Genomic DNA, 24,334 nt, shown 5'->3' with positions numbered 1-24,334 from the left:
GTTGTGTTCAGACTTATAGCTCTTGCGGGAGGTTGAAGAAAAGGCAGAGGGCGAGCCTGCTTGTGAAAGATAAGGAGGCATCGCTTGGAATCTGTTGTCTCCCTGGGAGGAGGTTAATGCTCTCGCTATTGAGATTAACAAGAGAAAAGAAGGCTTGTTCCTTCCTTCCTTCATTCCCTCTCTTCTATCCTTGATTTTAGCTTGCTTTCCCCCCCTTCCTTCCTTCCTTCTTTCTTTCCTGCCCTTCCTTCTCTTTCTTTCCCGTCCCTCCCTCCTTGTTTCCTAGTTTGTTTCCTTCCCTCCCTCCCTCTTTTCCTTCCCTTCCTTCTTTCTTTCCATCCATCCATCCTTCCATAGTTCCTCCCTCCTCTTTCTCCCTCCTTTCCTTCTTCCTTCCTTCCCATCTATCCTTCCATATTTTCTCTCTCCCTTCTTTCCATCCATCCATCCTTCCATATTTTCTCCCCCCTTCTATTCTTTCCATCCATCCCTCCTTCAATATTTTCTCCCTCCCTTCTTTCCTTCTTTTCTTTTCTTTCTTTCTTTCTTTCCATCCATTCATCAATCCATCCATATTTTCTCCCTCCCCTTCCTTCCATCTTCCCTTCCCTTACATCCATCCATCTATCCTTCCATAGTTCCTCCTCTTGCTCCATCCTTTCCTTCTTCCTTCCTTTCTTTCTTTCTTTCTTTCCATTCATTCACCCATCTATCCTTCCATATTTTCCCTCCCTTCTTTCCTTCTTTCCTTCTTTCCATCCATCCATCCATCCATCCATCCTTCAATATTTTCTCCCTCCCTCCTTTTATTCTTTCTTTCTTTCTTTCTTTCCTTACTTTCTTTCCATCCATCAATCTATCCATCCATATTTTCTCTCCCCCCTTCCTTTCCTTCCTTTATCCCTTCTTTCCTTTCCTTTCCTTTCATCATCCACCTATCTTTCCAGATTTTCTCCCTCCCTCCCTTTCCTCTTTTTCTTTCTGTCTGCCTTCCCTTCTCCCCCTACCTTCCAGCTTCTCCTTCTCTGGGAAGCGCAGACAAGCTTCCTAAACCTCAGTGGAGATGAATTACCCACGCAAGCCCAGGGACACGGAGCAAATCCACTGCTCACCCGGGCTCTGCTGTCAGACCCTACCAACCCTCGTTGGACCCCAGAGGCTGGGAGTGAGGCTCTGGATGAGGGGGCTATTAGCACACCTGATTGCACGGCTCTGAAAAGGATCAACACAAAGAGATGAAAGGGGTCCCTTTCCACAGGACTCCTGATTTATGGGCCCGGGTGGGAGTGTATCCTGGGATAGGAAGTCCTTTCTTCCGACGAGGGCTGCCTTCTTTCTACTTTGCTAATTATCGATCTGTCTTTCTGATCTACCTATCTAATAAACCAGCTAAGTGACACAATAACAAAGAATTTCTTTCCTTGTCCCCAGGAAATGCTATCCCGGTATCTTCCTCCCTGTCTCCCTCCCGCCCTCTGTCTGCCACGCAGCTTGGAACAAAAGACATTTTCTCCACCATCCTGAAACACGTCTAAATCCCTTGCCAGGTCTTTCCAGACTGTAGGGTTTATGAAATAAAAGCAGCCCCGTTTCCTGATCGTGTTGGTGCTTCTCTTTTCCAATCTTCTTTACTCATTAGCTTTCCCATAGTCCTCAGTGGTCAATACATGGAAATATTCCCCGACTGGAACACCCTGGAACTTTACGTCTGTGTGGTCGTTCGCTGGGGGGGGGGGGGGGCTGTCTGTGGGGATTCATCCCTCAACAATGTGGCCGAAAACATGGAGCAGTTGTGGGGATGTTATGTAAGCCCATTGCACTAAACATTGCCCAGTTTCCAACAGAACCCTCAACGTATTGTTGAAGGCTTTCATGGCCGGAATCACTGGGTTGTTGTAGGTTTTTCAGGCTGTATGGCCATGTTCTAGAAGCATTCTCTCCTGACGTTTCGCCTGCATCTATGGCAAGCATCCTCAGACCTCACAGCCTCTAAGCATGCCTGCCATACAGCTCGAAAAACCTACAACAACCCAGACCCCTCAATCCCTGAGGATGCCTGCCATAGATGTGGGTGAAATGTCAGGAGAGAATGCTTCTGAAACATGGTCATACAGCCCGTAAAACTCACAGCAACCCATTGCACTGACAAATCAGTCTATCTGTTCTCTGTACACGTGCTATAAGAGTTTCATCACAGGAAGGAGTAGCTGTCATTCTCTTTCTGTTGACCCTTCACCCAGCTGTGCTCACTCTCTTTTCCCTCCAAAAATAATTATGCTCTTATGAAGGGATCTATCTGGAGATTTGGGTTGCCCAACTTTCTGATTTCTACTCGTTTTGGAATTGCATTGGGAGAAGTTTTAGGGGTGACACTGCATTGGGGTGGACATCCTGACCAAATGCAAGGAGAATTGGAAGAGGCTTAGTATTCTTAGTACTTTCCCCCAAAGATGACGTCCAGCTTTTGTTTGTTTTTGTTGTTTCTGCTGCTAAGATGATCTGAACTCAGCATCAGAGGCCTGGTTCTGTATATCATTCCAGAGATGTTTCTCCTCCAGCTCCACCGCTCCTTTGGCTTCTGCAGCCTGACTAATGTCAGCTGCAATTGTCAAAGCCTGCAGAAACTGCCACCGCCTCCTAACATGTATTTCAGGAGACCTTCTTTCCCACATCAGCCCAAGTTTCTTCAAGTTCCGCCTGCTGCTCTGTGCTTACAGTTTACAGCCTTCTCCGAATCGCAGGGAGCTAATAAACGTTTTATTAAAAGGTTTTGATGGATTCACCTTTGGGATTAACTAAGATAATAGTTTATTACACTCTGAAAGATTAAACTGAGTACCCTGGTGGGGAAGAGGAGGGAAAAAATAAACATTACAAATAACACAGCTCCTCTTTGAACGTAATGTACCATTGTTTGCAGACACAAAACATAACTCAACCCGTTTTTGTGTTAAGCACACACACACCACGATTCAGATATGCATCTGATATTAGAAGACAATTAAAGGGATCTTCCTGGCAGAGAAGACGCCTGTACTCATACACATATATACAGATCATTGGGGGGGGGGGGGTGTATGTGTATGTGTACATCCGATTTCTCCCTCGGTGGAGATTTGCGAGGAGAGAGGGATATGCCTGATCAATTGGAAGATCAAAATAAGACCTGTGTGTGTGTGTCAAGGCTCTTGGAAAGGCAAAAGGGAAGGTTAATGGAATTAAAAAGATCCCAGAGCGATTATTCTGCACGAGTTCTGCTCTTTCCCTCTGTCTCTCGCTTTCTCTCTTGCAAGGCAGATCCTGCCATTCAGCCACTCCTTCAAATATTTGCATGGTCACAGAACTCTGTAACCTGCTTCTTGGCAATTAGGAGGACCAAACAGTCTGGATCATCTTGACAAACAGATTTGAAAGCAAGAGCATGCATTCACTTTTGTTCTACAGCTTGTATGATCAGCAACAAGAGGACAAATGCATATAAACAATATGGAGGAGTCAAAGAGAAGTGCATGTTCATATCAGTATGTGCTTAACAGTTGCAAACCTTCTGGTTTTGGGTTGTTGTGAGTTTTCCGGGCTGTATGGTCATGTTCCAGAAGCATTCTCTCCTGACGTTTCGCCTCCAGGCGAAACGTCAGGAGAGAATGCTTCTGGAACATGGCCATACAGCCCGGAATAAACAACAACCCAGTGATTCCGGCCACGAAAGCCTTCGACAATACCTTCTGGTTTTGATGTTTGCTATTATTTTGTTATTTTAGAACACGTGTAAGTTTGTGCCCACAAAGGGGTGAAGAAAAAGGCAAAAAGATAGACTATATTTGACTATATTTAGCTACATATCCATATCCAATAGTATGTTTAAATAAGGGACGTGTAGCTAAATATAGTCAAATTCACCCGAAAACTTACCCATGAGAAGAATTGTGTATATTTTAAATTTCATTTATTGAAGGCTACAAGTATGTTCTGCATTATTTCCAAGGAGACAGAGGCATGGCTTCTCATTGAAAGCAAAACAACAAAAACTGTACTTTTCATCTGTCCTTAACTTGGCTGCTAGAATATATTTGCTGCAAGTGAATAGAACCGGGGTTTCCCCTAGCCTCATCCACTACCATTCCCAACCTTTCCTCTGTTGCTGTGAACTGGACAATCGATACCCAAGAGTCCCATTAATTTGAGCATTTTTCTAATCAGAACAAAGGATGGCTGCGTGGCTGCAGCCCCATAGGTGAGGATAAATCCCATTGAGATCAATGGGATTTAATTCTCAATAGCCCTGACATCCAATAGCGTCTTGAACTGGAGATCACTCTTCCTTTTCCTCCTTAACCCTTTCCCAGGGCCCTTGCACACAGCCCTATATCCCAGAATATCAAGGCAGAAAATCTCACAATATCTGCTTTGAACTGGGTTATCTGAGTCCACATTCAGATAATGTGGGATTTTCTGACCTGATATTCTGGGATATAGGGCTGTGTGGAAGGGCCCCCAATGAAACTAGATAATATTGCAGTTATCTGGGGAGGAAGTTTACCTTTCCATGTCCATCAAAGCTAACTCAAAGGAGACCAGGCTTTCACATCCACAATCTAGGTGTAGCCTCTGAAGCTACTTAGATTAATCCAGAGTAGACTTCCCCAAAGGTTGTTCCAGGAATTCTGGATCACTGACCACTAAACCACAAGAATTAGGACCCTTCCACACAGTTGAATAAAATCCCACATTATCTGCTTTGAACTGGGATATATGGTAGTGTGGACACAGATAACCCGGTTCAAAGCAGATATCATAGTGGAATTTTCTGCCTTGATATTCTGTGATACAGGGCTGTGTGGAAGGGCCCGTAGGCAATGGAGCCATTTAGTATTTGAAGATGCAGTTCTTGTCAGTACATAAATTGATGGGGAAAATAATTCCCAACCTTCTGTTCAGAGAAGAAGAGTCTGCTTTCAGAGTTCTCCTGCTCTTTATTGCTCCCAATGATATGGTTCCCTATACTCCAAGATTTTTCTACAAAACTTCTACAAAACCCCCCATAATGCCACAGACACAATTAGGAACAAAAGTAGCACGAGTCCTGTGGCACCTTAAAGACTGCTGAAAAAAAATCCCACATTATCTGCTTTGAACTGGATTATATGGCAGTGTGGACTCAGATGACCCAGTTCAAAGCAGATATTGTGGATTGTCTGCCTCGATATTCTGGTTTGTAGAACTGTGTGGAATAGCCCTCAGGGCCCTTCCACCAGCCCTATATCCCGGAATATCAAGGCAGGAAATCCCACATTATCTGAGTGTGGACTCAGATAACCCAGTTCAAAGCAGATAATGTGGGAATTTTTCTGCCTTGATTTTCTGGGATATAGGGCTGTGTGGAACGGCCCCCAGTTATTTATCCAGATAACCAAAGTAGCTGGTGGATTAAAAGCAGCCAGAAGGAGAGCTGGCCCACAGATCCCCCTCCAAAAAGCCAAGTTTCCCCCACACAACACCTAAACCCATTTCCAATGCCATAACAGGACTGCAAAAGACAGAGTTCTGAATGGGCAACATTGATGAATGTATTACATCTCTTAACTGCATTTATTTAAAAAAAGTTCTCCAGCAACAAAGTCTCAAAGGTGGCAATTGTTTGTGAAGACTTCCAGGGGGTTTTCCAACACATCTTAGGTCTTTTTTCCCCCTCCTGGAAATCTTCCTGGATTTTTCTGATGGGCTGCTCTGCAGATCTACCACAGATAAACATCAGAGAGGTATTTATGACAGAAAATGGGCGCATTCAGTGCATTCCTGTCATTGTTGGGTCTTGAAAATCCTTATCTGGAATTAGCAGGCATTGTGAGTGTGTGTGTTTGTGTGCCTTCAAGTTACCTGTCGACATGGATTTCTTAGGGCCCTTCCACACAGCCCTATATCCCAGAATATCAAGGCAGAAAATCCCACATTATCTGAGTGTGGACACAGATAACCCAGTTCAAAGCAAATATTGTGGGATTTTCTGCCTTGATATTCTGGGATATAGGACTGTGTGGAAGGGCCCTTGGTTATCTGAGTCCAAAGTGCTATATATTCCAGTTCATCATCATCATCATCATCATCATCATCATCATCATCATCTTTAATTACTTATTAATCACCCTCCATCCGAGATGCTCCAGGCGATTTACATAGCAGAAATTATACAGGATAAAACACATACATACAAATATTAAAATTAACATGGGTCAGTTCAAAGCAGATAATGTGGAATTTTATTCAGCTGTGTGGAAGGAGCCTTAGAAACATTTCTCAAGCTGCTGTGATTCAAAGGAGTGCTCTACAAGGACTTACATGTTGTCAAACCTAGAAAGCAAGCGTGTTTACCCCTTTTTAAAAACCTCATATAATTTCCAATAGGCAGATCCCGAGAAAGTGAAGAAATGTCATGGTGATGCCAACACACTGTAGTAAAATACACAAAAGCCCAGAAATAGTGCACACACTTACTTGAGAGTTCATCTTCCTGAAGTCAATCCATTTAATTCTGAGAGCAGTTCCACACACCCATATAACTGGATAATGCACAGATATCTATACCAATGTAGAACAACAATGTATGCATTTACACTCTGTTACTAGTAAATGATGTCACTAAGATATAATTACTCTTAGACAAAGTTGTAGAAATTATATCTTAGTGACATCATTTACTAGTAAACATAGAGTGTATATGCACATACATTGTTGTTCTACACACCCATATAACCTAGAATATCAAGACAGAACATCCCACAATATCTGCTTTGAACTGGATTATCTGAGTCCACACTGTGGTATAATCCAGTTAAAAGCAGATAATGTGGATTTTTATTCAGCTGTGTGGAAGGGGCCTGAGTTGACAAGTTTTGCATCTATTACCACAAAGTAACTGCTATTCTCTGTTTTATTTTCATTCTCCCTATACAAATGTTAGTAAGTTTAATAGTTAGGGATGTTTTGCCCAATTTTTAACAAAATATCTACATAAGAGTAATTTGAAAGCACATTCGCTCTAGATTAAATCAAAATTAGTTATATTAACTACCTTTCTTAGTGTTTATTTTTTTTTCTTATTCAGAAAACAAACTAAAAAAACATACAAACAAAAGAAAACCAGTAGTGCGAGTCTAATTCCTTCCTGCCCAAAAACAAATGTTCTGAATTTTTCAAATAGGCCAGTCTTGAAGAGTTCGTGAACTAAGGCGCTTGGACTAAATAAGTAAATAAATGGATCTGCAATACAGATTCGGGTCTGGCTTCATCTTCTAGAAGGATAGCTGGAGGAAGGGAAGGGGGGCGGGATGGGAAGGTTTTCTTTTCTTTACCCCAAACCAGATATTTGTTGTTTTCCTTTCAAAGGGGTGCAAAGGGTGGGGTAGAGGGGGGCAAGGCGAAGAAGGCAAGAAGCAAAAAAACAACAACAACAATTCCTCCCGCATAGAAATGAAACCTCATATTCGTTTGCCTTTGGGCTTCATTTTTTCCCTTCTACATTATAACTAGTTATTGAACTCGCTAGAAGATCTAAAGGCCATTTGCGAGGAGACAAATTTCAATGGAGGTTCCCCATCAATAACTCCTTGGCAGTGACCTATTGGATCAAGTCAAACAGTTGAGGTGAAATTCAGGTCACGCCGTCTAAGCAATATTAAAATGCGCCCACTTTTTAAAAAGCCACTTTCAACGAGATTTGAAGAAAATTGAATTCCTGGGAGAGGGAGGGAGGGGTAAAGGGAGGGTGAGGGGTGAAAGGGGGGCTGTTGCGGAAGGGAGAGAGAAATTTGTTTGCATGCATGTGCTTTTGCCATCAAACAGGAAGAATCCGTCTCTTGCGTTTTGTACAACGGGAGGGATAAATATTTATACCTTGGCTTCCATAAAATTTCAGTGCTACTTTTAGTGATATTCTTTGGTTTTCCAAATCGTTTGAACACCCCCGATTACTTTTCTTGACAACAGATTTAAAAGAAGGGAGAAAGGGGGGGGGGGTGAAGAGAAATCAATTAAACATTTGCATATTTCTTTGCATAAATTAGACCTGTCTCCATTGTGGGGAAGGGAGGGAGAAAGGAGAAGACCTATATGTTGTTGTTGTGTGTGTTGCAGAACACCAAATTATTTGACTGAAGCTAAGTGGTTTACAAGTTGTTGAGTATTTTTAAAAAAATGCAAGGTCAATATAATTTTGGAGTGCAAAGTGTCATTGAGAAATTAACTCCTTTTCTACTTCTCAGGAGATTTTTTAAAATCCTTTTCTATCTACCTCTCTGGTAAATTGAATTTACTGAAAAAATGGAATTTGTCCATTGAAGTCAGGGCCCTTCCACACAGCCATATAACCCAAAATATCAAGGCGGAAAATCCCACAATATCTGCTTTGAAATGGAATATATGGCACTGTGGACTGGGGGGGGGGGGGGGGGGGCTCTTCCACACGGCCATATAACCCAGAATATCAAAGCAGAAAATCCCATAATATCTGCTTTGAAATGGAATATATGGCATTGTGGACTGGGAGTCCTTCCACACAGCCATATAACCCAAAATATCAAGGCAGAAAATCCCAGAATATCTGCTTTGAAATGGAATATATGGCACTGTGGACTCAGGGCATTTCCACACACTCATATAACTCAGAATATCAAGGCAGAAAATCCCACAATATCTGCTTTGAACTGGAATATATAGCACTTTGGACTCAAGGCCCTTCCACACAGCCATATAGCATAGAATATGCAGGTAGAAAATCCCACAATATGGGTTATCTGAGTCCACACTGCCATATTTCCCAGTTCAAAGCAGAAACTGGGGAATTTTATTCAGCTGTGTGTAGAAGGGGCCTCAGTAATAAAATTAATTTTACTTTTCAAAAGGAGAAGGGGCTGAATAGAGAAAAAAAGGTGAGCTTATGTGTGTTAACAAACTTTTCTTGGAAAAGGTGGGGTTTTGGAGGCATTTTGAATTTCCATCCCATTCTACCCAAATTAAATTTATTATTCTTCTATTATTTATTATTAATTTTCTTCGAGGGGGGTGTTTATTTGTTTGCCCAAACCAATAAGCACCAACACCCCAAAGCCAGGGAGGAGAGAGAGTGCTTTCCCTTCCTGGAGGCCCTTCAATGTAAACTGACGGTTGGAGGTCAGCTTTTAGAACGGATTTTCCTCTTTTTTTTTCTCCATCCATAAAACCTTAATTCGAATAGGGCTCACGTGGCAAGGGCTTTGTCTTATGATTATTACTAGCATTATGACTATTATGATTACTAAACACTGAAAGAGCAAAAAATCTCGGCGCCGGAGTGTTTTCCACCTCCCCCTCCCTCCACATCCCAGTCTCCCCCCCCCCCCTTTATTTTGGTCCAAGATGCACAGATTGCAAATGGCGAGAGGTGTAGGTTACCAAGCGGTCAGTATGGTAATCGCTTGCACAATGAATCCGCAGGGACAATGAGCACTTATTTTTCTTCAGTACTGTCAAGGAGGCGCTTTGTACTCAGAAATAGTCCTGAAAATGGTAGCCAGATAGATACACGGGGTGCTGGGCTTTTCTCTCTCTCTCCTGCAAACCGATTTCTGGCCAGGGAAAGACTTAAGGGCCAGAAATATTGTTCTAAAAAAATAAAATAAAATCTAGGCGTTTTTATTTATTTCCCCCCAGTTGTCACTCAAAAGATCATAGCAATAATTGTGTTTTCCTGACCTAGTTGGTTGGTTTAAAAAAAATAAGGAAGGGGGGGGGGAGGACTGAGGGCAGAAGTGTGAGAGAGGCAAGAGAGATGCTCTAGGAACAAAAGGGATTTGTTCCCCACTTATAATTTTTTCCACACTTTCTTGGAACTTTCTTTGATAGGAAGCATAAAAGAAACTCACCCGGACACTTTTAAAAAGGCCATTTTATTTTATTTTTTATTTCATTTTTAAAGTTTAGAAACAGAAAAAGAATATATAAACTTTGGAATCTAATTCAAATCTTGGAGGAGAGAAAAACAGGAATCTGTTAAGATACAGAAACAGACACCAACAAGGAGGTAAAACAAACAACCCCAGCATGGAAAATGAAGGGGGGGGGGGGGGAATAAACCTAAAAGGTAGAGTATGTCTACAATCCTGTATGCACTTATTCGGGAGAGACTATTGCTTCCGAGTAAACATGATCAAAATCAGGAGACTGTGTCTACAGGCGGATCTGATGCAAAGAAAGAGCGAGATCTTACTTTTAAGTAGCTTTGCATACATCCTGCTTCTTGAATCTGTTCATGCTTACTCGGACTTTAAACTCCAGTGTATAGATCTGCTATCTCTTATGGAAGTAAGACTCGCTGGAAACAATGTGTCCTCATTTCCAGTTATTACCATCTCCCATAGCCGCATTGCTCTTTTTTCCATGAGCCCTAAAAGAATGATTAAGAGGATAATAATATGGATATATGTATTGTCGAAGGCTTTCATGGCCGGAATCACTGGGTTGTTGTAGGTTTTTTCGGGCTATATGGCCATGGTCTAGAGGCATTCTCTCCTGACGTTTCGCCTGCATCTATGGCAAGTATCCTCAGAGGTAGTGAGGTCTGTTGGAACTAGGAAAAAGGGTTTATATATTTGTGGAATGACCAGAGTGGGACAAAGGACTCTTGTCTGTTGGAGCTAGGTGTGAATGTTTCAACTGACCACCTTGATTAACATATAATGGACTGACAGTGCCTGGAGCAAACTTTTGTTGAGAGGTGAATAGATGTCCTTGTTTGTTTCCTCTCTGTTGTTGTGCTGCTGTAATTTTACGTCAGGAGAGAATGCCTCTAGACCATAGTCATATAGCCCTAAAAAGCCTACAACAACCCAATATGGATATAGTTTTATTTGTTTAGTTCACCCTTATGAATCAGGAAGTTTAAGCTACAATTATCCAGGATAGTCTCACCCTGCCAAAATAAACTGTCTACTGAGGCCTCTTCCACACAGCTGAATAAAATCCCACATTTTTTGCTTTGAACTGGAATGTATGGCACTGCGGACTCAGCTATTCCAATTCAACACAGATTATTCTGCCTTGATATTCTGGATTATATGGCTGTGTGGAAGGGCCCTGAGTCTCTGTTGTGGCTAATGGGAGTTAAAAGCCACAGAGGCCCCTTCCACACAGCTGAATAAAATCCCACATTATCTGCTTTGAACTGGAATATATGGCAGTGTGGACTCAGATAACCCAGTTCAAAGCAGATATTGTGGGATTTTCTGCCTCGATCTTCTGGGATATATGCCTGTGTGGAAGAGTCCTTAGTTCAATGAGGTTTACTCCCTATTAAATGTGCTTAAAAGTTATAGCTTCAGTTGGTAAATCTTTCATCCCTCCTCCTTATCTCTTCATTTGAATTCTATTAAGGTCCCCAATGGGCACTCTGCATCTCAAATCAAGCACTTGAAGGCTGCACTAAATTCAGTGGGAATTTGCTCAGCATATACTGAACAACACAAAGACATGTGGTCTACTCAGATGTAAGTCTCCCTGATTTCAGTGAGGCTAACTCCCAAGCAAGTGTGTATAAGACTGATGTTAGATATAAGATTTTGATAGTATATGTAAAAGAGTATAATTTTAACTAGTCATAGTGATGGCAACTGTATAGCATTGGTAGTAATAGTAAGTGGAGCAGAAAGAGTACTCATATTACTAAAATCAGAACTAATACTTTTTTGAAACATGAAACAGTCATGGCAAACACAAACTTGGGGAGAATGAGTTCCATACAACTATTACAATCCATAAAAACCTGATGGAAGGAGTAATATGGGTGTTTGTAGAAACAGTAGGGATACTTGCTTAATATTATTCCTAGTTGGTGAGTGTTTCTATTTTTCAGCATCTATCCTATAATTTCAATAAATAAATAAAATGCATGTTCTCTCTCTTTCTCCCTCCCTTAGTACTATTCCTGTCATGCCTGCATATCTTATAGATCCCAAGCTTCAACGTTCTCCTTCAATGGAGAATGTATAGAATGAACAAAATCAGGTGAGTTCTCAATAGGAATGACATTGTAAAGATAGTCTGAAATGTTCCACTTACACTAGGACTGGTCATCAAAAGAAAAGGTTTCCTCCATTTTCCCCTTCTTTTGGAGCAAACCACATTTCTCCTCCTCAGAATCTATCAATCAATCAACCAGCAAGCAAGCTGACAATTCCACATAGTATTTGTGCATGAAAAACCTTTTCAGGGTGAACTTGGCCCAAATATTTCATGGACTGATAAAAAGAGGCTAATCAAAACAGTAGATTTTTATGTGGTCACCTGAATAGAAATGAAGGTCATCTTTCAGGGCCCAGTTCTCAAAGTGAGGAGAAGTGGCAAAATTCTTCAGAAACATGCATGCTCAACTTGGGAACTGCTTAACTTGTTTAATGACTTTTTGGAAGTCTTGAGGGCTGCTCTCTTCTGCCCTTTAGCCATCAAAAGAAAGAAAGGCTGGTGGAGGACATCCTTTGGTGTGGGCTTGGAGAGAAGTAACCTTCCCCCCTCCTCCTGAAATAGGCAGTCCCAATTCTCCAGTCGTTTATATGTACCCTGTAGAATCGAATTTGTGTGAGCACCTCAATCACAAATTCGTCTCTAGGGGAGTATATGGACGATGCAGAGCTTTGTTAAATGTTCTCCTTTCTTGGGGTTCTTCTCCCAGATGTTGCAGTTAACAGGCTAATATTTGAGATTTCAGAGTGGTGAGCTTTGTTAAATGTTCTCCTTTCTTGGGGTTCTTCTCCCAGATGTTGCAGTTAACAGGCTAATATTTGAGATTTCAGTGTGCTGTGCTTAAAGATCTTGAAGAGCACATTCTTTGAACAAGAACACACGCTTTGAGGCAGGGTAAAGAGATTGGTCGGGAGGACCATCATACAGCCAGGTCTTGAATAAATAATTAGAATAACAGAGAAGGTAAAGTGTGCTCCTGATAATAAAATCCGGAATTGTGACTTCTCTCTTGCAAAGAAGGAGCAGCAGTCGCTGAAAAGGCAGCTCAGAGCTCACACAAGCCCTTGCCAGAGAAAGAAGGGAGGGAGGAAGAGAGGGAGAGAGAGAGACCTAACCATTTCAAGTGACTGATTTATGGCGTTTTACAGCCCCATAAAAACTGTTACAACCAGCCCAGAGCCTCCGACACCGCTGGCACATTTAGTCTAATAAATAAAACATAAACAGTTAACTTTATGTGTCACTTTTATTGTTATCAAGTAAAATATTGCAATGCCCTGCAAGCTATGATTTTCAACTATAATTGTTATCAAGCAGTACAAGGGATTAATCCGACTGTCGGTGCCCCATCTTCTTAATGTAAGCTATAGATAAAGCCTTTTAACTGCAATAACTGCACTCTTTAAAATGTTTGCTTCCCATCCCAGCTTGCTGAGCCTACCCAGAGGTCTGTTTATGTATCTTATGGGGGAACACAGGCACACTCAAGCAGGGCTGCTTCTGCCCATCATCCCTGACTCAAGATTGAAACCAGAGATTGTGAGCTGACTCTTCCTACTTCTGCAGGGATTTCTGGCTGGGAAGAAGAATAGAATATCATACCTCTTGTATGTGAATGGACACCCACCTTCCTTCCTTCTTTTCCTCCCTCATTTAGACTATATGTATGTGTGTTCTTTCCCACAACAATGCCTTGACATTGAGCAGGAGAAGATTGGTATAAAGCAAGCACCCAGCTACCAGTTTCCCAACAACAACACCTCCTTCTACTAGACTCCTCCACCTCTCCATCCCCTGGTTAGAAGAAGAGAAGGTTGGTGGCCTTGCCATCTGTCTGGAAGGAACTTTTCCTGCTTTTCATCTTCGCCATCCTCTCTTATGAAAACCCCATCAGACCTCCCTTAAGCAAGGGTTGATGAGCCTTTCTAGAGCACTCTCACTCCAAATGACGCAAAGATGATTTGCATACTCCCTTCCCCCACCTTCTCTTCTCCTCCCCCCCCCCCCCAGGTAACCTGCCTTCTTTGTCTCTCTGCCTGCAAACAATTGGATGACAGATGTTGAACTTCCTTTGAGTTTTTGAGTTTTGTGTATGTGTGTAGGTTGGGAGTGGGGGTGGGGCCAGATCTGCAGACAAGGATCCCAGCGGTGTCCTGGATGGGGGGGGGGGGGGAGGAGGAGGGGGCACATCTCTCCCCACAGCTTTTAAGGTGAAACAAGCAGAGCAAATTTGAGCATGCTGCAGTGTTTAAAAAATGGTTGTCTTTCCTGCTTAAGGCTGGCTTAGCTCTTGGTTGTCTACAAGAGAGGACTTGCTGTGCACCTAGAAAACAAGGGGTGGGGGTAGTTTGGGGGAAGAGATTAATCATATAGGAGGTACTCTTCCACACCATCTCTCTGTCAAATAAATGAATTTACTTCTATTAATATTCTGAGCATTGATACTACCTTTTGAAGACGAGGAGCACACACAGGACTGCCTGCCTGGCTGTAAGATCTGCCCCTTCCTCCCCCTCAACCTCTCTCTCTCTCTCTCTCTTTCCCTCTCTCTCTTTCTCTCTCACACACCCCTCTTTTGCTCTGAGGGGAAGGGGATCACACCAACAACAACAAGAACACAGGCACCCGCACCCTGGCGCGCGCTCACACACACACACACACAAATTGGATACATTTTGAATAAGCTTTTGGTTCCTTATCCGGGGACTCGCTCGGCTGGCGTGATTGGCGCAAATAGTCACATGGTGAAACTAACTTTACGGGGTCGCCAGCTAGTAGGAGGGTTTTATGGAGCAGAAAAACGACAAAGCGAGAAAAATTATTTTCCACTCCAGAAATTAATGATCATGAGCTCGTATTTGATGGACTCTAACTACATCGATCCGAAATTTCCTCCATGCGAAGAATATTCGCAAAATAATTACATCCCAGACCACAGTCCGGAATATTACAGCCGGACCAGGGAGCCCAGTTTCCAGCACCACCACCAGGAATTGTACCCTCCGCCACCTCCTCCTCCGCCACCGCCACCTCCTCCACCTCCTCCTCCTCCACCGCGACCCAGCTACCCCGAGCGCCAGTACAGCTGTGCCAGCCTCCAAGGTCCCGGCAACCCCTCCGTGCATCCGAGGGGCCATGGACCACCGCCTGGAGGCCACCACCTCCCCGAGAAGCCCCCGCAGCCGCAGCTCTGCGACCAAACGGCTCTTCCCAGCGCCGCCACCTCGCCATCCCCAGCTCCCCCAGCCTGCAACCAGCAAAACCCCGACCACCCCAGCAGCACGGCCTCTAAGCAGCCCATAGTCTACCCCTGGATGAAAAAAATCCACGTCAGTACGGGTAGGCAACTTTTGCTCCTCTCCTTCCCCTTTTCCTCTCTCCCTCTCTCTCCCTCTGCTTCTTTCCTTGTCCCTGCCTCAGTCTCTTCCTCCTCTCTCTCTCTCTCTCCCTCGCTGTCTGCCTCTCTCTCCCTCCATCACCTCCTTTGCCTTCAACGAGAGTCTTTGGGTTAGCACAATTGAGCGGGATTTACGACTCCGAGTGGGTAATTACACCCACCATAAATTTTATAGCCAAGCTAGTCTGGGCAGCCCGAGCCATGTGGTTCGTTCTGTTATGTATGTGTGAAACTCCAACGGCTTTGCGAGGGGTGCATAAATAATTCAGGCTCTTTGCAAGCCAGGGAAACCCCTTCTTAATCCGAGGGAAAGTCCTGGGTTCTTTATAACCCATTGAGCTGATGACTTCTTCTTCTTCTTCTCCTCCTCCTCCTCCCCCCTTTCTCTCTCTGTATTTCTCCTCCTCTCTTTCCCTTGAGCCACTGGAGATCTTTCTTCCTCTCGGTGTGTGCATCTAACCCGCTCCCCTTCCTTTCCCTTCAACCCTTCTTCCCTCCCTCCCTCCTTGGTTTATTCACGGTCCTCTTTGGTTTTTCCAGTGAACCCCAATTACAATGGAGGCGAGCCCAAGCGATCCAGGACTGCCTACACCAGACAGCAGGTCTTGGAATTAGAGAAAGAGTTCCACTACAATAGGTACCTGACCCGGCGGAGGCGGATCGAGATCGCCCATTCCTTGTGTCTCTCGGAGAGGCAGATCAAGATCTGGTTTCAGAACAGGCGGATGAAATGGAAAAAAGACCACCGGCTGCCCAATACCAAAGTGAGGTCCACAGCCCCGGCCAATTCCTCGGCCGGATCCCTCCCGGCGGCTCCTTCCAACGCGGTGGTGGTCAGCAGCGAAGACCACTCGCAAAGCTCATCTCAGGAAGCACGAGCAGAGGATATTACAAGGTTATAAACAAACAGAGGGGAAAAAAAACAAAACAAAACAAACAGAACCGGCAACAGCAGCAGCAGCAGCAAAAAGAACCACCTCCCCCTCATAAAAAATGACTCTGATTATTTATAGAATCTAATATATATATCTAATTCTATATATTTTGTTTCTCCCCCTTCTCTCTCTTTCTCTCTGTCTTTCTTGTTTCTTCCCCTTTAACCCCCCTTCTTCCCCTCCTTCGTAGTTTTCCGGTGCGTGTGTGTATATATATATCCCCATGAGCCAAGGAAAGGAGGAAAAAAATAAAAATAGAACCACAAACACACAAAAGAATGAGGTCTTTTGCCAGAGATCTCAAGCTTTAGGTGCATGTCTTTATTAGCATGAGAGGCCAGGTGAAATAATTGCTGTTTCTTTCTTTCTTTTCTTTTTTAAAGCGCCATTTTCAGGGTTTTATTTATTTTTTTAAAAGGAAGGGATGAAAGAATGGTGGGAGTGTTGATGAGTGTGTTGTGTGTGTGTGTGTATGTGTGTGCTGGGGTGGGGGAACCTAATGTTCTGTTTTCGATGAAAATGTGAAGCATATGCTAATAATTACACAGGCAAGGAAAGAATGCAGTTGTGTTGCTCTCTGTGCATTTACCAATGGAGAACAAAAAAGAGGACAGAGAAAAATGGATCATTGAGCGCTTTCTCTTCCCCTTCTTGCTTTTTTGTGTTGTTGTATAGACGTTGGGGAAAAGACCAAGGAAAGAAGGGCAGACAGCACAGAGGAGTAAGCAGGAAAGCGGAGAAACTTATGATTTATTTCAATGTGAGAAGCAAACCAGAGAAGAGGGAGGGAGGGCAAGAGAGAAAGTTGAAAGAGAAGTGTCAGTGGATATAGAATCTGTTTGGGTTTTTGTCGTGGTTCTTTCTCGTGTTTTTTATTTCCCCCCTTTTTTGGATATTTTTTTATTTTGGACTGATGATTTGACATGGTCATTGTAAACTTGCAATAAAAAAGAGTTTTAGTGTATATGTGAAAGTCCCCTTGTTCAATAATAAAAAACAAAACAAAAGCAACCAACAACCATTGAGTGTGACACAGATTGATTTTGGAATATCTGGTGAGTTCTTTCGCTTCTTTGCTTTCTGTTACATAGGCAAATGGGTCTGGAGGAGGGGGTTAATGCACCACATCAGCTCCCCCAGGAGGGATATTTTCCCTATTAAGATTCCCTTGCTTTAAAAAGAGATTTGGGGTACCACTTGGAAGAAGTCAGTGCCCAATCTGCCATTGATTTTAGGGACAGTGGGGTCACCAATGGGATAATATGTTTGGAATGAATTTCTTCCACCAAGTCCTAAACATGGAATTGCATATATGTATTATATTGGAAATATTTGTTCCCTGTGTATCCTTCTCTGAAATTAGAGGTCTGTGTTTGGTGCTGGCCTATGTGTCTTGCTGGATTTGTTCCTCCCTTGTAAAATGTATTTATTCTTCCTTGCATAAGATGCCAGTTCCTGTCCCATGTTTTTTTTGTCAAAGTTAGTTCCTTCCTTTCAATGTCTGTGTCAATAACTTTAGCTGAAGTGAACCTTTGCTCCTCTACTTTGAATAAATTGTGAAGGTTGACACTGTGGTAGATATTCCAGGGAGGTATTGTAGCGAATCAGTGTTTGTTTACTTCCCTGAGGGAAAGAGAAAGGGAGGTTGGTGGAGGAGTGTGGAAGAAGTGTATTTGCCTAGGGAGCACTTCCAGTGTGCTTGTGCATGTATATGAATGGGGAGATAGTCTAGATAGATAGATAATAGATTAGTAAGTGCCTTTTAAAAAGGCACTTATTGTTCCACTGGGTCTGGCCTAGAAGTAGAAAAACATGGGAAGGGGTTGTATTCTGTATGTTTTGCTCTGGAGCAAAACATGACATTTACAATGTGTAAATGCTCAAATATCTCCCATTTCTGTTATTTGTAGAGCATTTTATACAGTCCAGATTATCTAAATTATTTTGAACAGTGTCCCTGCTTTTAGGTCATGTGTCTATTGAGTTGCAAGAAGACACTGGAAGTCTTTGCACTGTTTATATTGGGGTACAGCCAGGACAATGTAATTGTCCTGTGGAGCAAGACTTCTGACAGAAGTTTGAAAAATGACAGGTTCTGCTATCCTCCATAATCAAGATAGTCCTCATGCAAATGTTTTCAGATTCCCTGTAAAAGGCAGACAAGGCAAAAGAAAATAGGGCACTTGGACAAGTCTTGCTAAAGTTGAGGCAGATTCTCTTCTCATCCCAAATGGCTCAGAGAGAAATTTAAAGGCTCCAGACCAGATCAGTTTAGAAACAGCACCCAAAGATCCAGGATATCAGCATTTCAAAGCTACCATCCTTTGCCTAACAGCTGTTATTTTGTAAAAATGATGTCCATATATTGCCCCTATTTGTATGTTTCTGGGTTAAGAAAATACCTGTTGTAAGAGCATCTCATAAACCTGTTTATCCTAGTTATACAGAGCAAAAGGTGAGGATGAGTGCATATTCTGGGTGTCCTTGAATTGCTTGCACTGTTTCTCAGTTTCAGGCCTACTTCTTCACCTTAGGTTTGTGGGATGAAATGGCGGAGTGGTTGGGGTAAAACAAAGCTACAGACCTCTGCCCACTTACTTTTGGAAGCAGTGGGACCTGCTCCTGAGTAAGACTGAATGTCATTGGACAGTACACTGAATGTATCACATGTGTTTATCAATGTAAAAAATGTTCAAATTTATTTTTCTTAGCCTACTGCTGAGATAGATAAAAAAGACCCAGGGCCCTTCCACACAGCCATATAACCCAGAATATCAAGGCAGAAAATCCCACAATATCTGCTTTAAACTGGAATATCTCAGTCCACACTGCCATATACCCCAGTTCAAAGCAGACAATGTGGGATTTTATTCAGGTGTGGAAGGGGCCTCTGTTTTCCCTGAAATGTCCTCCCAAAGACCCCTTCCACGCAGCTGAAGAAAAACCCACATTATCTGCTTCAAACTGGGATATATGGCAGTGTGGACTCAGATAACCCACTTCAAAGCAGATACTGTGGGATGTTCTGCCTTGATATTCTAGGCTACATGGCTGTGTGGAAGGGCCCATAGATTCCTGAAAGAGAACAAAGGTTTTAAAAGGTTTAAAAAGTCCTGACTCTCTCTCTCTCTCTCTCTCTCTCTATAATGGTTTATATAACCATATTCTAAAGTTGCTTCTCACTCCACTTCCCTTCCCCCTTCCCCTACACACATGCACAGCAAAATTGAAGAATGCATAAGGGTTCCTCTAAGTCTCTCTCTGTATGTAAGGTTTGAGAGAAAGAGAGAGAAAGAGAGAGAGTACAAAACTTGATAAATGATAACCAAGTGCCTGTGAAAGAATCAGGCTGAATATGATGAGACTTTGTCTTGTGCGTATTCTCTGTGTCTGCCGAGGAAGCCCAGAAAGGAGGGAGGAGACATCAATCACATTTGCAACAGTATAATAACCATGTTCATTTTTATTAAAAGGAGGAAAAATCTCTAACATCTAAAATATAGAGAGCCATCTTCCTTTCAGCAGAGGACCTTTCAGCAGGTCCTCTCCCTCTACCCACTCATCCATGCACTTTGATTTTATTTTTGCTGCTTGGCATTTACTTCCCTCTTGACAATTACCTTCTTCTGATGCTTTAAAAAAAAATCTAATTCTTAAAGCATGGGATTGGGCCTTTAGACTTGGCCATGACACAATCCTTCCAAAGTAGTCAGATTATGAATGAGTTATAAAGGGAGAAGGAGAAGAAGAAGAAGGGGGGAAAGGGGGTGGGGTGGGGGGCCGAGAAAGAAAGGGGAGATATCATGAGATACAGGCAGCCTGTCCCATCGTCCCCCTGCCTTTCTTTTCTCCTCTCTCTTTCTCTCTCAGCTTTTTGACGCCTCCATGTTGGGAGCCTGAAAAGGTACTTTATTGAAGTTCGAGTCAAAGGGAGGGGGGAATTGGGTTCACCCAGAGGACAACTTTTCTACGCCAGCAGTTTTATTCTAGCCACTCAGGCTGACCTCCGAGCCCCCAGTGACCCGAGCTCAGTCTCCCAACGTGTACCTTCTGCGCGCCCGACACACATTGGAAGGCATGGCCACTGTTTCGGCGCTTTGTCAGGAATTTACCATAGTAATGGAAAGCCGGGTGGGTGGGGAAGGGAGGGGAGAGGCGGAGGGGGCTTGGGCAGAATCGATGCCTGTTATCGCCTGGTGTTGTCACCAAAATAACCCCAGAGAAAAGAAGGCAGGGTGAAGTTTCGGCCAAGCCTCCCTTTCCCCTCTTTCCCGCCTTCCGATCACCAGCTTGGGAAGTTTTCCCAGCTGGCTCAGCTGGGGTGGCAAGAGCAAAGTTTCCAGCGCCAAGTAAGTAGCTTGTGATTTTTATTACCCTCTTTTCCCCCCTGAAAGAAAGAAGTTTCAAGATTGTTGTTGCGGTTGTTGCTTATTTTGCTGCCATCATGGACATTCTCCTAAGTCTCTGTTGGGGAGCTCTGCTATATTTTGATGGAATTGCCCTAACTGTGGGTTATTTTTGAGCCTAACAGCTCAGATTCCCCAACAGTATCTCTGTCTCTAAAATGGAGGTATATGATAGCCTAGTAAGGTGGTACCAGACCTTTGATAGCTTCTCCTGCCCCAAACCTGCGCCTGCAAAGCAACCAGGAAAGGTCTCCAAGCAAAGGGTCTACTCTAGATAGTTGCTTTGCCAGATGTAACTGGTGTCTTTGTGTGGTTGAGTGGAGTAGGTGCCAGGGTGGAGATGAGGGTGAGTGGGGAAGAGCTACCAAAGTGGAGACTGTCCATGGAGATATCAGTCCATGGAAGATATCAGTCCATGGAGAAGGACTGCTTCGGAGCTATCCCAGGAAGACATCAGACCATGGAGAAGGACTGCTTGGGGGCCACCTTGTTGCCCAAGCTTCTCCCATTTCTCCATGGAGCTGATTGCCACAGGCTGGCTCCATTCTTTCAGACGCCTTTGGGCTTCCTTCTTTCCCTTGTCACAAGTGGATGAGGCTACACTTGGCGTAAGTTTCACTGTTCCCTGGTTGGGCCTTGAAAAAACAACAGCATTGCGCCCTTTCCTATCTCCTGAAATCAGGTCCTATTGGGTCTCTCTCAAAGGCATCCTGAACGCCTTTCTGAACTTGTATGAAAGGAAACTCTCTCACAGTGCTACGTGAAACAGTCACTTGCTCAGTTCGATTTCTTTCGCTTGGGGTGATGTGTGTTTTTCCTAGAATGCTTTGGTGGCAACCATCTCTTCTCCTAACAGCCGTGTGGGGAGCACTTCACGGGGACTTAGGCGGCCATAAAGGAGGGCGTTGGAACAGCCCCCTGTTTGATAGTAGGCGATCAAAATGGGCAATGGAAGCTTCTCAGAGGCCAAGGGGAGCCGTATTCTTTTGTAACCGCCTTCAGACGGGACAGAAATACCTTCAAATGCAACTGTGGTGGATGGACAATGAGCAGGGTATACTTTGAAAACACACACCTGCCCTCCTTCCTGCACATCAACTCCTTTCCCTTCCAATCCGAACAGGAGGTAGCCTAGCTTATGTTCCTAAACGGACAGTTAGTAAATTATGTACAAGGATTTCCCCCCACTTTTAGCTTCTGGAGTTTCTCTTTCCACCCTTTCTCTCTACACCCCCTATACACACACACACACACACAGAGTTCAGGAAGGCTGGGAGGGGGGAATAATGTTCGAGTACGTTGTTTAATTGTAATTAAAACACAAACATTCCGCCAGGGTTAAATGGATGAGTTACGGGTTTCCAACCATAACTGCCAGCAGCTTCAACATGTAACTTATATTTATTGTAGCCTCGTATATCATTATCCAGAGATATAGTTTTATGTACTTCCTAATCTGTCGCCTTGATTTATTTTGATGGGCAAGATACCAAACCAAACATTTTGGGACTTTAGTGAAAGACTAGTATTTCCTCGCAGGCAGCCAACAGTCCTTATGTTAATGGCATTAACAATTTCTGGCCAATGCTGCCTTCCTCCTTGTCTCTTTTCTATATCTTAAACACAACCACATGCCAAGGCTTCATAAAAAACCTTGGAAAACTGGGCACTTTTTATTGAGGAAACTCAGCAGTGCTTAACCAAAGGTAAAGATCCCCTCTTTCCAAAATCACTGCATTTTATCTGGTTGTACATATATTTCTCTGGCCAACATATATTTGTTACTGTTATTGGCTGTGAGTTATGGCAACCCTCTCAAAGAGATCCCTCTCATCTATTACCCTGCTGGGGTCTTTCAGACTCAATGCTGTGACTTACTTGACTGAATCTATCCAACTGTAGGACAGTCTCCATCTTTTCCCACTGCCCCCCACTATGCTTAGCTGTGTTGCCTTTCCCAAAATCAGTCCAAGTAGGGCAGCCTCACTTTGATCATTTTTGCTTTTAGTGATTGTTCAAGATCCTCCACCAGTGTCATCCCCTCTCTCCATACACACATCCAGTATTGTTGCTGCCCACTAACTGTTTGGCAGATTGAGTCTGATTCTTCAACAAAGGCCTTTCTGATAGTGGAGAGACTACAAGTAATATTGTTGCCAAAAGCATGCCTCTTGCTTCCCAGGAACACCCAACCCATCATCATGACAAGGTAGTGCAAAGTGGGCCAACACTACTTCCCCTGGCCTTTTTTCCAGCATAAGGCAATATGTAACAATAAGTCATCATTCTCAACTACCTCTCTTTTTTACTTCTCCTTATTTATCCCAAGAGTGAGAAAGGATGTGTTCTATTGTTTGTAATGCTCTGCCCAAATATTTGTCCTCTTAAAATACATACACACATCAACAAATATAGGGTGTAATTCACACCCTATGGGAGTCCATGGAATAACTTAGCTTGATTGTAATGGTGTGTATTGAACCCACTACTTAGTCCTAGATACATATTATAAGAAAGGGCTGGGTGATAGTTTACAGTGCAGGACTTCTCTTGTGTAGTCATGGTGGTTAATGTAGGGCGACAGCATTAGTCCGTCAAGTGGAGAAACACCCATGCTTAAGAATTTATTAATGCAAGTGGGTTGCCTGAGGAAGAAGGAGAGCTTATAGCTCCCCAGTTCATGTGTGCTTCACAAGGTGAGCCTAGGAATGTACCCATGGCTTTATTAGAAGGATCTTGAGTACACCAAGGCTGTCTTGCTGGAACAACTCAAAGTTAGAATTCACCCAGAAGTGTAAACCTGATCTTTTGGGATAATATGCATTGCTTTGTTCCCAGCATGCAACATTTAGAGGCCTGCTAAGACCTATGGCCTGTGGCTATGCCAACTTAACTTCTCTCTCTGGATTTTCCAATCCCCTTTTAAAGATCTCTTCCAGACAGGCCCTATACCCCAGGATCTGATCCCAGGTATTCTGCTTTAAACTGGGTTATATGCCAGAGAACCTGGGATAAACAGAAAACCCTGGATCAGATCCTGGGATATATGGCATGTCTGCAAGAGTCCCAGTTCAGTTGCCACCACATCTCCTGAGAGGCTTCCATGGGAACCCTTACCTGGCCATGTCTCTCTGTGTTTATTTTCTTTTCTGCATCTGTTAAATCAACTTTGAATCCACTTAGTATAAGAAGAAAGTGACATTTCTCAACACTAGGCACATTGTTCACAAAGTTTAAGCTTGGAATGGCCTGAACTGTCTCCTTCCCTGCCTAAAGCACCAAGGAAGTCAAGGTGTGTGTGTGTGTGGGGGGGGGGGGTGCACACTTCAATTCAAATGGGATCTTCTCTACATCATATTCAAAGGTTATCTCCTCCTCAAAGGCCACTTCTTGTCCTTCAACCTCTCTAGAAAGGCTTCTCTTCACACAAGAAAGGGAACCATCCTGACTTCACAGACCCCTTGGGTTGAATCTCTTCTCCAGATGGGGAGCCATTGTACCTTAGCCACCTAGAAGGTGGAGGGGAAGGTGGAGTGTGAACTATATAGCTTCTGAAGCTCTCTTGCCCCTATCCCCGAGTTTCAGGCTCAGTGTGGTCATTTCTGATC

The 24,334-nt window shown here is 43.4% G+C and overlaps 2 protein-coding genes across 3 annotated transcripts in view; both read left to right on the top strand.

The window, feature by feature from the left end:
• Positions 1–17,338, top strand: part of HOXC4 (homeobox C4) — a 58,301-nt gene extending 40,963 nt beyond the window's left edge. Inside the window, exons 1-2 of one of the 2 annotated variants that reach the window (XM_060762893.2) lie at positions 14,485–15,327; positions 15,926–17,338. In XM_060762893.2, coding sequence (XP_060618876.1) covers positions 14,730–15,327; positions 15,926–16,287 — 960 coding nt within the window. In that variant the 5' untranslated portion in view covers positions 14,485–14,729 and the 3' untranslated portion in view covers positions 16,288–17,338. Of the gene's footprint in view, positions 1–14,484; positions 15,328–15,925 lie in introns of those variants that run through there. The other variant, XR_010909283.1, reaches the window with a different exon arrangement.
• The window catches only part of HOXC10 (homeobox C10), a 211,437-nt gene that overhangs the window by 82,011 nt on the left and 105,092 nt on the right, over positions 1–24,334 (top strand). The window lies entirely within an intron of this gene.

Source organism: Anolis sagrei, chromosome 2 (genome assembly GCF_037176765.1).
Source record: "Anolis sagrei isolate rAnoSag1 chromosome 2, rAnoSag1.mat, whole genome shotgun sequence".
In the NCBI taxonomy this organism is placed as follows: Eukaryota; Metazoa; Chordata; class Lepidosauria; order Squamata; family Dactyloidae; genus Anolis; species Anolis sagrei.
Note: the sequence above shows the minus strand (reverse complement) of the source record. Positions and strands in the feature narration are given on the sequence as shown.